An 11,457-nucleotide genomic window follows, 5' to 3' on the forward strand; every position below is an offset into this window, starting at 1 on the left:
TAAAGTTTGTGGGTTCTGGTACAGATCCTTGGGCACTTTGATCAAACATGCATGGACTCACATGAATGAACCGCAAAGAGTTTGTGGGGTCTGTGGAGACACTTTTGAATCCACCGAAGAGCTTCAGGAACATCTGAGAACCTACGATGAAGTTTACAAGTGTGAGGAATGTGGGAAAACCTTTGTCGGAATTTTCCGTTTCAAAAGGCATCTAGTCATGCACTCAGAAAACGTGGACATCCGGTGTGACGTTTGTGGGAAAAATTTTGGGACCAAAGCCACTCTCAACTTGCACAGCTGGAGCCACAAAGAGGAACGGCCGCACAAGTGTGAGCTCTGTGAAAAGTCCTTTGGTCTGAAAAGTCTTCTTAAGGCTCATAGAAGGAGCCATGAGAACAAGTGCCACCTCTGCAACAAGAGCCTCTCCACCACCCGAAGTTTGTCTCGGCACTTGATGAGTCACTCTGAGAAACGCCACTTTGTGTGTGAAGTTTGTGGGAAGCGATTTAAAATCCCCCAGGATCTGAAGATGCACAAGAAGGTTCACATGACCAGAGAACGGTCGTTTCTCTGCGATATCTGCTGCAAAGCCTTCTACTGCAACGCAACACTCAAAGCTCACTTGAAGACCCACAGCAGTGAGAGGCCCTTTGTCTGCCAGGACTGTGGGAAAAGCTTTGTGAGCAAAGGAAACCTGAAGATCCACCAGCGAGTTCACACCGGAGAGACGCCGTACATCTGCTCCCACTGTGGACAGCGCTTCAAGCGGAAGCAAACCCTTGATAGTCACATCAGCACCCACTTGGGCATCAAACCCTTCACTTGCTCAGTGTGCGGGAAGGCTTCTTCAACTCATGATCACCTGAAGGTCCACATGAGGACCCACACTGGAGACAGACCCTACAAGTGCTCTCTTTGTGACAAGACCTTCACCCAGAGCCACTGTCTGAAAACACACATGATGAAGAACCATGCTGGAGAGAACCAGAACCAGACCGGACCCTAAAGAACCTTTATCAGGACAAACCAAACAGACTTCAGAACATGATGCTGGAGTAACTGATGAAGTCCAGCATGAACAGTAGAGATGGTTCTGGTTCCATCCATCTCATAAACACTGGATCAGGGGTGCCCATTCCTGGCCTTCCAGAGTTACCACCCTACCTGATTTCCAGCTGTCCATGCACTGCTTGCTGCTGATTACCTGGATCAGGTGTGTTCATTCAATCACAATGTGAAGATGTGCATGTGGCAGGGCTTGGAGATCTGGGAAACAGGCAGTGTGGTAGCTCTGGAGGACCAGGAATGGACAGGTCTGCACTCGATTCTCTGAACAGCAAATGAAGAAGTTTGAATTTTACAGTTATGTTTTAATCAGTCTTGTTGTAGATGATGCACATGTCTCAAGTTTTTCATTTCAACATCTGATCAGATACTGTTTACCTGCAAATGTTCCTGGATGTGTACAGAAACTGACTTCAACAGCCAGAAAACTGAAGCTGATCAAGTCTCCGCTCACCATCAGAACGTCTGCTGGAGCTCTAGATCAGATCTTTTTGTACTTATTTCTCTAAAATACATTGTCAAGCTTTTTATAAAGTTTATTAAGCATAAAAAGTCAACATTTGTTTCCTGTTTTAATTTAATCAGAAACTGTAAAGCTGCATGGAGATGAAACCAAATACAACTTCATTAAAATCATTTCTACTCTTTACAGATTAAAGTAGAGCCAAAACTAAACCTCCTTTCACTGAAACATTTAAAGCCTTTTCTAATTATTTTCATCAAGATAATTAAATGTAATAACGCTCCAAACGGCCAAATGAAAATAAATTTATGTTAAGCTCGACAGTTTTTTTATTTAGAAGTGAAGGCTACTCAATCAGAGAGACTGCCAAGAAACTGAAGATTTCCTTTAGCAGTGTCTACTACTCTCTTTAGAGAACAGCACAAACAGGCTTTAACCAGAGTAGAAGAAAGAAGTGGGAGACCCCGCAGCACAACTGAGCAAGAAGATATGTACATTAGAGTGTCCAGTTTGAGAAATAGACACTTCACAGGTCCTCATCTGGCAGCTTCATTAAATAGTATCACAAAACACCAGTGTCAACATCTACAGTGAGGACTTTGGGATGCTGGCCTTTAGGACAGATTGGCAAGGAAAAAGCCAAATGTAAGACGGGTTAACACAAGAAAAAGATGAATATGAGCAAAAGAACACATATTATGCAAAGGAAGATTGGAAAAAAGTTTTATGGATGGACAAATTAGTTTGAGGTTGAACATTTCAATACGGATAAATCTTGAAAATGGGATTGAAAGATTTAATTGTGAAGTATTAAACGGTGAATCATGAACAGTCAAATTTTTGGCCGTTGGGCTCTGGGCCGGAGAAATCTTGGATTCTAGCGATGACCTTGGATCGAGTAAAGAGACCTTACAGCCCAGGCGCTGATGGTGGTTAGATGGACCATGCCGAACCGTGCCAGGAGGAGAGGGCCAGAGCGATGACGAGCTGAGTCGAAGGACCAGGAGGAGAAACTCAAAGCACACCTCCAAACTGTCCAAGAACCATTTAGAGAGGAGGCAGAAGGTGGTGTTCTATCGGGGAGCAGCTTGACCACCTGGTACGATAAAAGTGCCCAGCCAGCTACTTCAACTTGTGGGAGGGGCTTCTAGTAGAGCGAGGTAGAATTTCTCCAGAGGACCCCAACAAACTAAAAGCTGGAAGGCCAAAGGTCGGCAAAGATGGAAATGGAGGATTCTCTAACAAAAGCAAAGTGAAGGAAAAAAGTGATTCAGATAAATATAATTTTTCTAGCTTGTCAATGTCTTGACTAGGGACCGACCCATATGTTTTTTTTAAACCGACAAAATACCGATATTAGTCTAGATGGCCGATATTTAGGCTGATATTCATTTGCATTATTCATTTTAAAAAGATAAATAAATAAAATGGGCAACATGCTGTCATATACTCAACTTATGCTATTTTTAAAGCTTTTGGAAAACCTTTAGTTGATATGTATGTGTATATTAATGTCACATACTGTATATACATACACATAAACAGTGCTCAGCATAAATGAGTACACCTTCTTTAAAAAGTACTAATTTAATCAGTAGCTCAATGAACAAAAGGATAATTTCTAACTTTCCACAAGGATGAGTTTTATTAATTATTCGGCGATCTCCAAAACATAAAATTTAGATGAATAATGTAACTTAGATCACAAAATATTCAGTTTTACTAAGATTGGTTGAAAATGAATACACTCCCTGAATCAAAAACTACTACATCTAGTATTTTGTATGAGCACCCTGATTTTTAAGGACAGCGCCAAGTCTTCTAGGCTTAGAATGAACAAGACGCTGACATTTTGCAACATCTATCTTTTTCCATTCTTCAAGAATAACCTTTAGGGCCTGGATGCTGGATGGAGAGTGATCCTCAACTTTTAGCTTCAGAATTCCCCACTGGAGTTCGATTGGATTAAGATCTGGAGATATACTTGGCCATTAAATCACCTTCACCGTGTTCTTCAGAAATGCGTCAGTAGCTCTCGATGTGTTTTGGATCATTGGCGTCTTGGAAAAGTGCACGACGACCAAGTGCGCAGAGTGATGGCAGCATCTTCTCCAGTATAGAGCAGTACATTGTTGAGTTCATGATGTCATCAATGAAGTGCAGCTCTCCAGCAACAGACCCACAACAGGACACTGCCACCACCGTGCTTCACTGTAGACACCATGTACTTTTCTTTGAAGTCTTTGCCTTTACGCCATACAGATTTTGTTTTTTGTTTTTCCAATCCATTATACCAGTTTGAAATAATCATTCAGACAAACGTATTTATTTATTGATGTCTAATCCCCTCTGAACTCAATACGGTTCTGAGTTCAGTGGTGAGGACTGTGTCAGAATTAAAAAGGGAAGTGACAGCAATTCGTCTCTTTTTACATCAGTCAGTAAGAGCATTGCGCCTGCGCATGCAGCCATAGAGCCAGCAGAACAGCCTACACCGGTCACACGCTCACTTCATCTAACAATGTCATTTTTTGCCGCTTGGATTCTCTCAATCAACACATAAATAACTGAAGATATACAATGTTTACAGCGGTAACACGCTCACGGGGTTGTATTTGTGTTGTACTTCGTCAATCTCAAGTTGGGACAGTAGAGCTGGATGTAACCTCTCTGAGTGGGATTACTTGTGCAGTCCTACAGACCCTTGTTCTCACATCTAGTCCAGTAGAACACTTTACCTGAGGGTGCTCTGGTTCCCCAGCACCTGACGCAGACCTGGAGAGCAGTATCTCTCGCTGTTTATGAGGTAGGCAGTAGTGTGAAGGGTCTTGTCTAAGGACCCTCACTGGTTGATTTGTCTGTTTGTTGCTTCACCTAGGAGACTTACACATACAACACATTGAATCCATTAAATATCAACATTGTCAAAAAGTTTATTTGCTTGAAAGTGTGTGGGATAAGGCAGTAATAATCCCGCCCCCACTAAGTGAATGTCACTGATGTGTAAGTGGAAGTGACAAACGTAATGTGTGATTTTTTCTCCTCTGCAGTTCGGGTCCACATGGTTTCAGGGAGGAAGCTGGGTTCAGAGACTCACCGGAACACCATGAAGACTCTGAGGTGGATCAAGATGATGCCTCTGCAGAGGATTCAGAATGGAGACTGGAGTCCAAGCAGCAAAAAGTGGTGAAGAAAACAGCAAATAAAAGTCTAGGAAAACGGTGGAAGAAAAGGGCCTGTAAAGTTTGTGGGTTCTGGTACAGATCCTTGGGCACTTTGATCAAACATGCATGGACTCACATGAATGAACCGCAAAGAGTTTGCGGCCTCTGTGGAGACACTTTTGAATCCACCGAAGGGCTTCAGGAACATCTGAGAACTTATGATGAAGTCTACAAGTGTGAGGAATGTGGGAAAACTTTTGTTAACATCTACACATTCAGAAGACATCTAGTCATGCATTCAGAAAACTTGGACATCCGGTGTCACGTATGTGGGAAAAAGTTTGAAAGCAAGACCACTCTGAACTTGCACAGCTGGAGCCACGTAGAGGACCGGCCGCACAAGTGTGATCTCTGTGAAAAGTCCTTTGGTCTCAAAAGTCTTCTGCAGGCTCATAGAAAGAACCATGAGAACAAGTGTCACCTCTGCAACAAGAGCCTCTCCACCACCCGAAGTTTGTCTCGGCACATGATGAGTCACTCTGAGAAACGCCACTTTGTGTGTGACGTTTGTGGGAAGCGATTTAAAACCCCCCACCATCTGAGGATCCACAAGAAGGTTCACATGGACAGAGAACGGTCGTTCCTCTGCCACGTCTGCTGCAAAGCCTTCTACTCCAACGGGTCGCTCCAAATTCACATGAAGACCCACAGCAGTGAGAGGCCGTTCGTCTGCCAGGACTGTGGGAAAAGCTTTGTGAGGAAAGAAGAGCTGAACAACCACCAACGAGTTCATACCGGAGAGAGACCGTACGTCTGCTCCCACTGTGGACAGCGCTTCAAGAATTGGACGAATCTTAACAAACACGTCAGGACCCACTCGGGCATCAAACCCTTTGTTTGCAACTTGTGTGGGAAGGCTTCTGCAACTCCTGAACACCTGAGGATCCACATGAGGACCCACACTGGAGACAGACCCTACAAGTGCTCTCTTTGTGACAAGACCTTCACCCAGAGCCACTGTCTGAAAACACACATGATGAAGAACCATGCTGGAGAGAACCCGAGCCAGACCGGACCCTAAAGGACCTTTATCAGGACAAACCAAACGGACTTCTGAACATGATGCTGGATTGAAACAGAGACCCCATACAGAAGGAGTCCAGCATGAACAGTAGAGACGGTTCTGGTTCTCTCCATCTCATAAATACTGGATCAGGAGTGCCCATTCCTGGTCCTCCAGAGCTACCACCTGATTTCTAGATCTCCTTCCACTGATTACCTGGACCAGGTGTGTTCGTTCAATCAGACTGCGGAGACATCTGCATGTGGCAGGGCTTGGAGACCTGGGAAACAGGCAGTGTGGTAGCTCTGGAGGACCAGGACTGGGCAGCCCTGTACCAGACCATGATGCTGGATTGAAACAGAGTCTCTGATGGAGCTTTTGATCAAATCATTTTGTACCAATTTCTGTAGAATATGTTTTTGAATGTCTTCCCTTTTATAAAGTTAAACATTAAAAGTCAACATTTGTTTCCTGTTTTCATTTAATCAGAAACTTCAAAGCTGCTTTAAATAAAACAGAATAGAACTTCACTAAAATCGTTTCTACTGTTCACAGACATGAGGGGAACCAAAACTAAACCTCCTTCACTGAAACAGTCGGACTGTTTTTCTTAATTCATCAAAGCTAGCAAGTTGGCGCTATTAGTTGTTTTGAAGTATTGAAGGATGTGTTGTTTTTACTCTCTTTATCCCTTGTGCTACCTACGGATGTGATACGCATCCAAGAACGTGTTGAATGTGGATTCTTGAATGATGGTTATCCCTGGTGTTATCGCTGTACTGTCACTACCCGATACTGGCGTTTGTATCTTTAAATTTGGTGTCAACGTGGTGTAAACCTGCTGTATCTTGCTCCAGGCTTCTACTTTCACAGCTCTATTCTGATAAATATCAAAACACATTCATTCTTTTGGACTGCTTCTCCTTTGATCCTCGTTGCTGACAGTAGTGAGAGGTCACAACATACAAGTTGAGAAACAGGTGAACAGATCATTTTGGGTGCTGTATCAAACTTTTGGGAATGTTTTCATTTCCAGCAACACTACTACACCATTGTCATGATGTACCTTCAGATGACCGTATGAGCCTCAAGGGAACTGCAAGATCTAGATGACCCTTAAGGTGCAGCCACTCCTCTCTATGACCCTCCACAGACCCCAAAACGGGTCAACTCTGTACGAGTCACCTGACTAAAGCTTCAAGTCATTTGTACACCAACATACTATTATTTACTTAGTGATTTACTTACAAATGTATTTTAGCCTCTTAGCATATCAACTATATAAGTAGCTAAAGTTTTAGATTCTGTTGTTACAACCTTTGTCCTTAATGAAAAAGGTCAATTCTGTTAGTCTAGTTTGATGAATTTGACCACATTTCAGTTTTCTCTTTAAAATAACGTCTGCAGTGACCTCGGAGCAACAAGCACGAATGTTCCATGATGTGATACTAGCGCAAGTCGCTCCAGTTCTCCGATTTTAACCGTTTATGGTAAAATAAAAGGCAAAAACTCTAAAGGTTCAGTCAGTTTACAGTTTTCTCCTTCTTAAACTACCAAACTGGTAAAAGATTATCAATCTGTCAGAGCTGTAAATGTAATCGCGCTAACATTAAGCTAACATTAAGAAATTACTCATAAATAACTTTATTTCTGCCCAGAATCTGAACAAAAAAAACAGATTTTTAGGATGAACATTTCTCGTTAAAATGAAAAACTGTTCAAGACCAGACGGTGATGAGGTCTTCGGTTTCTGGTTTGGAGAAAGATTCGCTCCGGTTTCCGTTCAAAATCTAAAGTCCAGAACAACAGGACGGAGACGGTCTCTGGAGCCCTCTCGGGGGGTTTCAGGGCAGCTCCAGCATGCCGTGCTCCTCCAGGATCTGCTGCGTCCGCGTGTGCACCTGCGTCAGGGCGTGGATGATGATGCGCAGGACGGGCGTGGCCTCCTCCTGCTTCTGCACGCACACCAGCTGCAGGAAGTACTTCCTGTCAGGGAGGGCGAGGAACACCACTTCTGCGGCCTGGCGAAGCAGCCACGGGTGGTGGGGGGCCAAGGCCACCATGTAGGCGTCCCTGACAAACAGGCGGCAGAATTGGAGGCGTTCTCCCTCGGGATGCGCCCGCCGTCGTACCCGCTCTCACCTGCTCAGCTCTCCGGGGGTCTTGTATCGCCCGTCGGCGTCCGGACCCTCGGACAAACCCTCCAGCATCAGCTTCAGCCACAGCAGCGAGCGATGCAGCCTCAGCAGCGTCCGGCACCCCGAGTCCGTGCGACGGTAGAAGTTAACCACGCCTGCATTTAGCTCCGCCTCCACCATGGACTGAACAGATCGATACGCCTGAGGAAGAGAAACAGGAAGTTTTGATCAGCTGTTTCTCCTGGTTCAAGGGTTAAAGCCTTTACCTTACAGCACGTGGGTCAAAGTCACGGCCCGGGGGCCGGATCCGGCCCTCTAACTTGTATAGTTCTGATAAAATATATTTTTATGGAGAGTAAAATATTGAAAGTTATTTAAGGTTTAAGTTGATTTATTCTGGAATAATATTCCTGAATTTATTATTCATAATTAAATTAAAAAGTTACAGTTATAAAGTTTTCAAAATTGGCATTCTGCTAGTTTTTGGAATTTGTTGGAATTTACTATTATTTTTAAAGCTGTTTTGGAATTTAGCTAATATTTTAGCTTCATGCTAGTACGTTGGCTAACTTAAGATTTTTTTTCAATGCTTTATGCTGTTTTGGAGTTAGGCTAATATTTACATGCTAACTGATTTGGATAAGTTAGTCTTTTTTCTGTTTTTTAGGCAATTTTGAATTTTAGCTATTTTTCAGCTACATGTTAGCTATTTTTTTAAGTAATTTAGGCTAATTTGGCATTTAGCTAATATTTTAGCTGGCTTTCAGCTTCAGTTTTTAGCTATCATATTTAGCGTTTTTAACTATCAATTTCAGCATCTTCAGTGGCCAAATTCAGCTTACAGCATTCACTCTAGCATTATCACAGGTAATGTTATATATCTAGATCACAATTAAGTTAAAAAGTTACAGTTTTAAAGTGTTCAATAATTGTTTATCCTGTTCGGCCCGTGACATGAGTTGTGTTTTGGAGTTTGACACCCCTCCCTTACACCGTCCTTTAGCCCGAACGCGGGTGGAGTCGGGCGGTCGGAGGTCTTCCCCTGAACCTCCATCCTGTGCCGGAGCGACAGCTCCCGAATCAGAGACGTTTTTTCTCTGACTTTCTGAGAGAAGAAACTGACCATCGTCCCCAGAGACTCCATGAACCTGCCAGGAGAGAAGAGAGGCGTTTAGGAGGTGGCGACCGGGTGGTTGGGGTACGTCATCTCAAGGGTCGACGACCCCGAACGTGAACATGGAGGTCCCTGTCTGCGTACTCGAGGAGCTGGTCCCAGCCCTGCAGGTACCACTCCAGCAGGATGTCGCCATCTTCTGCCATGCTGGACTTCAAGTACTTGAGAAGACGCCAGGCCTGGAACGACTGGCCCGGACACTCTTTGATGAGGGCGGAGCCTCCTCCTGGGTCCTGCCACGCCTCCAGCAGTGTGGGTTTAGACTGAAATTCAAGGACATGTAACCAGTCAGAGTTCTGATGTTTTTCAGAGCAGCTTTGACATAAAGTCTGAAACTCATCTGGATTGAGTCCTCAGAGGTTGGAATCGGTGAGATTCAGTTTCTGTTTTTACCGTTTGGATGTGGAAGGTGGAGCATGGCCTCCCGGCAGAGCCACAGTCTGGACGTTCTCCTTGAGCTGGAGACAAACAGAGTTTTAAGTTCCTTCATGAAGGTTCCTCCCGTTCAGACATTCAGGTGAAGCTTCTGGGTCACCTCACTAACGTCAGAACAAACTCATGGACTCGGAAGAAACACGAAGCTTCAGGAACGCCAACTCTTCATCCATACATAACCTGAGCGGCGAGTGTTTTTTTCCTTCTTCGTTTATCTTCATGTTTTTTTTTCCTATTAAAACATTTGTTGTGGATGGTAAATATTTATGCTAATGGTTTATCTAAAATTTAAAACAAAATCTGTATAGATTTTAAGAAGAAAAAAGCTAAACTCTGTAGATCCTGAAGGAAAACGGTGTAAACGTCCGTTTTTCTGAGGCACAGTGAACGCACCATGACATCAGCTCACATGTAGAACCCTGAGGTCAAACTTCTCAGCAGGACATTTCTCTGACCCAAACGGCTCCAAACCAAAGTAGACGCACAAACATTTCGTGAAGCCTGAAGGAGGGACCCCCCCCCCCAGTTAGAGGGTCCCGGGTCCGACCCGGCCCGGCTGAGGAAACTCACGGCGCCAGAAGGAGCTGATGAGGAGCAGCAGGGCCAGCATGCAGGACAGCAGCAGGTACCGAGGCAGCAGCTTCTGTCTGAGGAGAACCATGGCGGCGCCGCGGCTGCAGCTCCCCGGCCTCGTGCTCCAGCGGTCACCGCGCTCAAACACACCTCTGCGTTCGACCTTCGCCCTCAGCGTTATCTGTCAGTCTGCCACGGTGGAATGTCGACGCTCCGGTTTCCCACGGAGATTAAACGCAGCAGAGCGGGTCAGCTCAGTCAGCTGGGTTCTGGAGGGTCCCCACTCTCCTGAGACCAGAGGAACCGGGCCAGAGCGTCCTCTGCTGCAACTGTTCGATTCCTTCAAACACTCAGATCTGACCTCCAGTTGCTGCTGTGGATCCTGGAGTTCAGGAACGTCGTTCTAAGATCTCACTGAGTTCAGAGGAACTTCTCCTCCACTCTTAATCTTCAAAATCGAATTTTTCCATTATTGTTCATTTTTCAAAAGTTAAGAATTTTTTTCAACATATTTTTTGTACTTTTACATAAAAACAAAAAATACTTTCTGATTTATTTTAAATGAACAAAAAACTTTTTAATAATAATTTTCTTTGATTCCCTCAAAATATGAGAACACATCAAAGTTGAATTGACTTTTCTTAAAAAACCTCTACAGCAGTTCTCAGAATACCTTGTTTTGATGTACAACAGCGCCCCCATCTGTTTAGATGGGACACAAATGAAGAAGAGACTCCATAAGAACGAAAAGGACGGGATTTATTGAAGGTAAAACGAGCAGGAATCATCTAAAGGTCAGTAGAAAGGTCAAATGTCAACACATCTTTGGTGCATATTTAAATGCCCCCCCGACCCCCCACCCCTCCTAGTGCAAAAACATTTGGTGCATATCAACATTTTGGGAGGATAAACCTAAACTTAAAGGAGAAGTTTGATCCTCTCTGGGAGATCAGTGTGGGTTTGGGGCATCTTGGGGGCTTGTCCGGGATAAACATGAACCCAGTGCAGGGGGATTGTTTTTATCAGTGTTGGGTCATTTGTGTGGAAACTAGAGGAACTGGGGTTCAAAGATCACAACATCACTATTTCAGAGTCACAGCGACCCGTAAAAACTGATGTAGTTTAAATCTTAGTCCTAACCGTCCTGATGGGTGGAAACGAGGCAAATCAGTCAAACCTGTATGGGAGAAATATGAAGTTCATAGACCGCTCAGTGAACCTGTAGAGAGAAAATTTTCATTTTTTTTCCTACGGGCGTGCTGCGGGTAGAGACTCAGACTTCATTGTGAAGTTTTTCTGATAAACTTTAAATGTTTTAAACTTCATTTCTTAGTGTCTTCAGGAATCTGAAAACAGTTCAGATCATGTAATCTGATCCCTGG

General features: G+C 44.1%; 3 protein-coding genes across 3 annotated transcripts in view; 2 read left to right on the forward strand and 1 right to left on the reverse strand.

Annotated features, from left to right (window-relative positions):
• The window catches only part of LOC112155784 (zinc finger protein 595), a gene marked incomplete in the record, with an annotated part of 63,135 nt that extends 61,412 nt beyond the window's left edge, over window positions 1–1,723 (forward strand). The window contains 1 exon segment of the mRNA XM_036216632.1: window positions 19–1,723. Within this exon segment, the coding sequence (XP_036072525.1) occupies window positions 19–1,006 (988 nt within the window).
• Window positions 1,724–4,984: 3,261 nt separating this feature from the next.
• LOC118600123 (gastrula zinc finger protein XlCGF7.1-like) lies at window positions 4,985–5,773 on the forward strand. Its single transcript, XM_036216898.1, has one exon. It carries the CDS (start codon window positions 4,985–4,987, stop codon window positions 5,771–5,773), a length of 789 nt encoding a protein of 262 aa, XP_036072791.1.
• A 1,610-nt stretch (window positions 5,774–7,383) lies between these two features.
• LOC112155825 (ceramide-1-phosphate transfer protein) lies at window positions 7,384–10,401 on the reverse strand. Its single transcript, XM_024287773.2, has 6 exons — window positions 10,073–10,401; window positions 9,461–9,525; window positions 9,152–9,330; window positions 8,885–9,041; window positions 7,898–8,094; window positions 7,384–7,828 (listed from the first exon to the last, which is right to left on the reverse strand). The coding sequence occupies exons 1-6, from the start codon at window positions 10,161–10,163 to the stop codon at window positions 7,600–7,602; spliced, it is 918 nt and encodes a 305-aa protein (XP_024143541.1). The 5' UTR covers window positions 10,164–10,401; the 3' UTR covers window positions 7,384–7,599.
• Between the last annotated feature and the right edge of the window lie 1,056 nt (window positions 10,402–11,457).

This window comes from Oryzias melastigma, linkage group LG18 (assembly GCF_002922805.2).
Source record: "Oryzias melastigma strain HK-1 linkage group LG18, ASM292280v2, whole genome shotgun sequence".
Classification (NCBI taxonomy): domain Eukaryota; kingdom Metazoa; phylum Chordata; class Actinopteri; order Beloniformes; family Adrianichthyidae; genus Oryzias; species Oryzias melastigma.

Excerpts from the sequence above, each read along its gene's own strand:
- LOC118600123 (XM_036216898.1), top strand. The coding sequence starts at position 4,985 with ATGCATTCAGAAAACTTGGACATCCGGTGTCACGTATGTGGGAAAAAG.
- LOC112155825 (XM_024287773.2), bottom strand. The coding sequence starts at position 10,163 with ATGGTTCTCCTCAGACAGAAGCTGCTGCCTCGGTACCTGCTGCTGTCC. Across the intron at positions 9,331-9,460 it reads CCACCTTCCACATCCAAACG|TCTAAACCCACACTGCTGGA; the intron begins GTAAAAACAGAA and ends CTTGAATTTCAG. Across the intron at positions 9,042-9,151 it reads GGCTGGGACCAGCTCCTCGA|GTTCATGGAGTCTCTGGGGA; the intron begins GTACGCAGACAG and ends CTCTCCTGGCAG.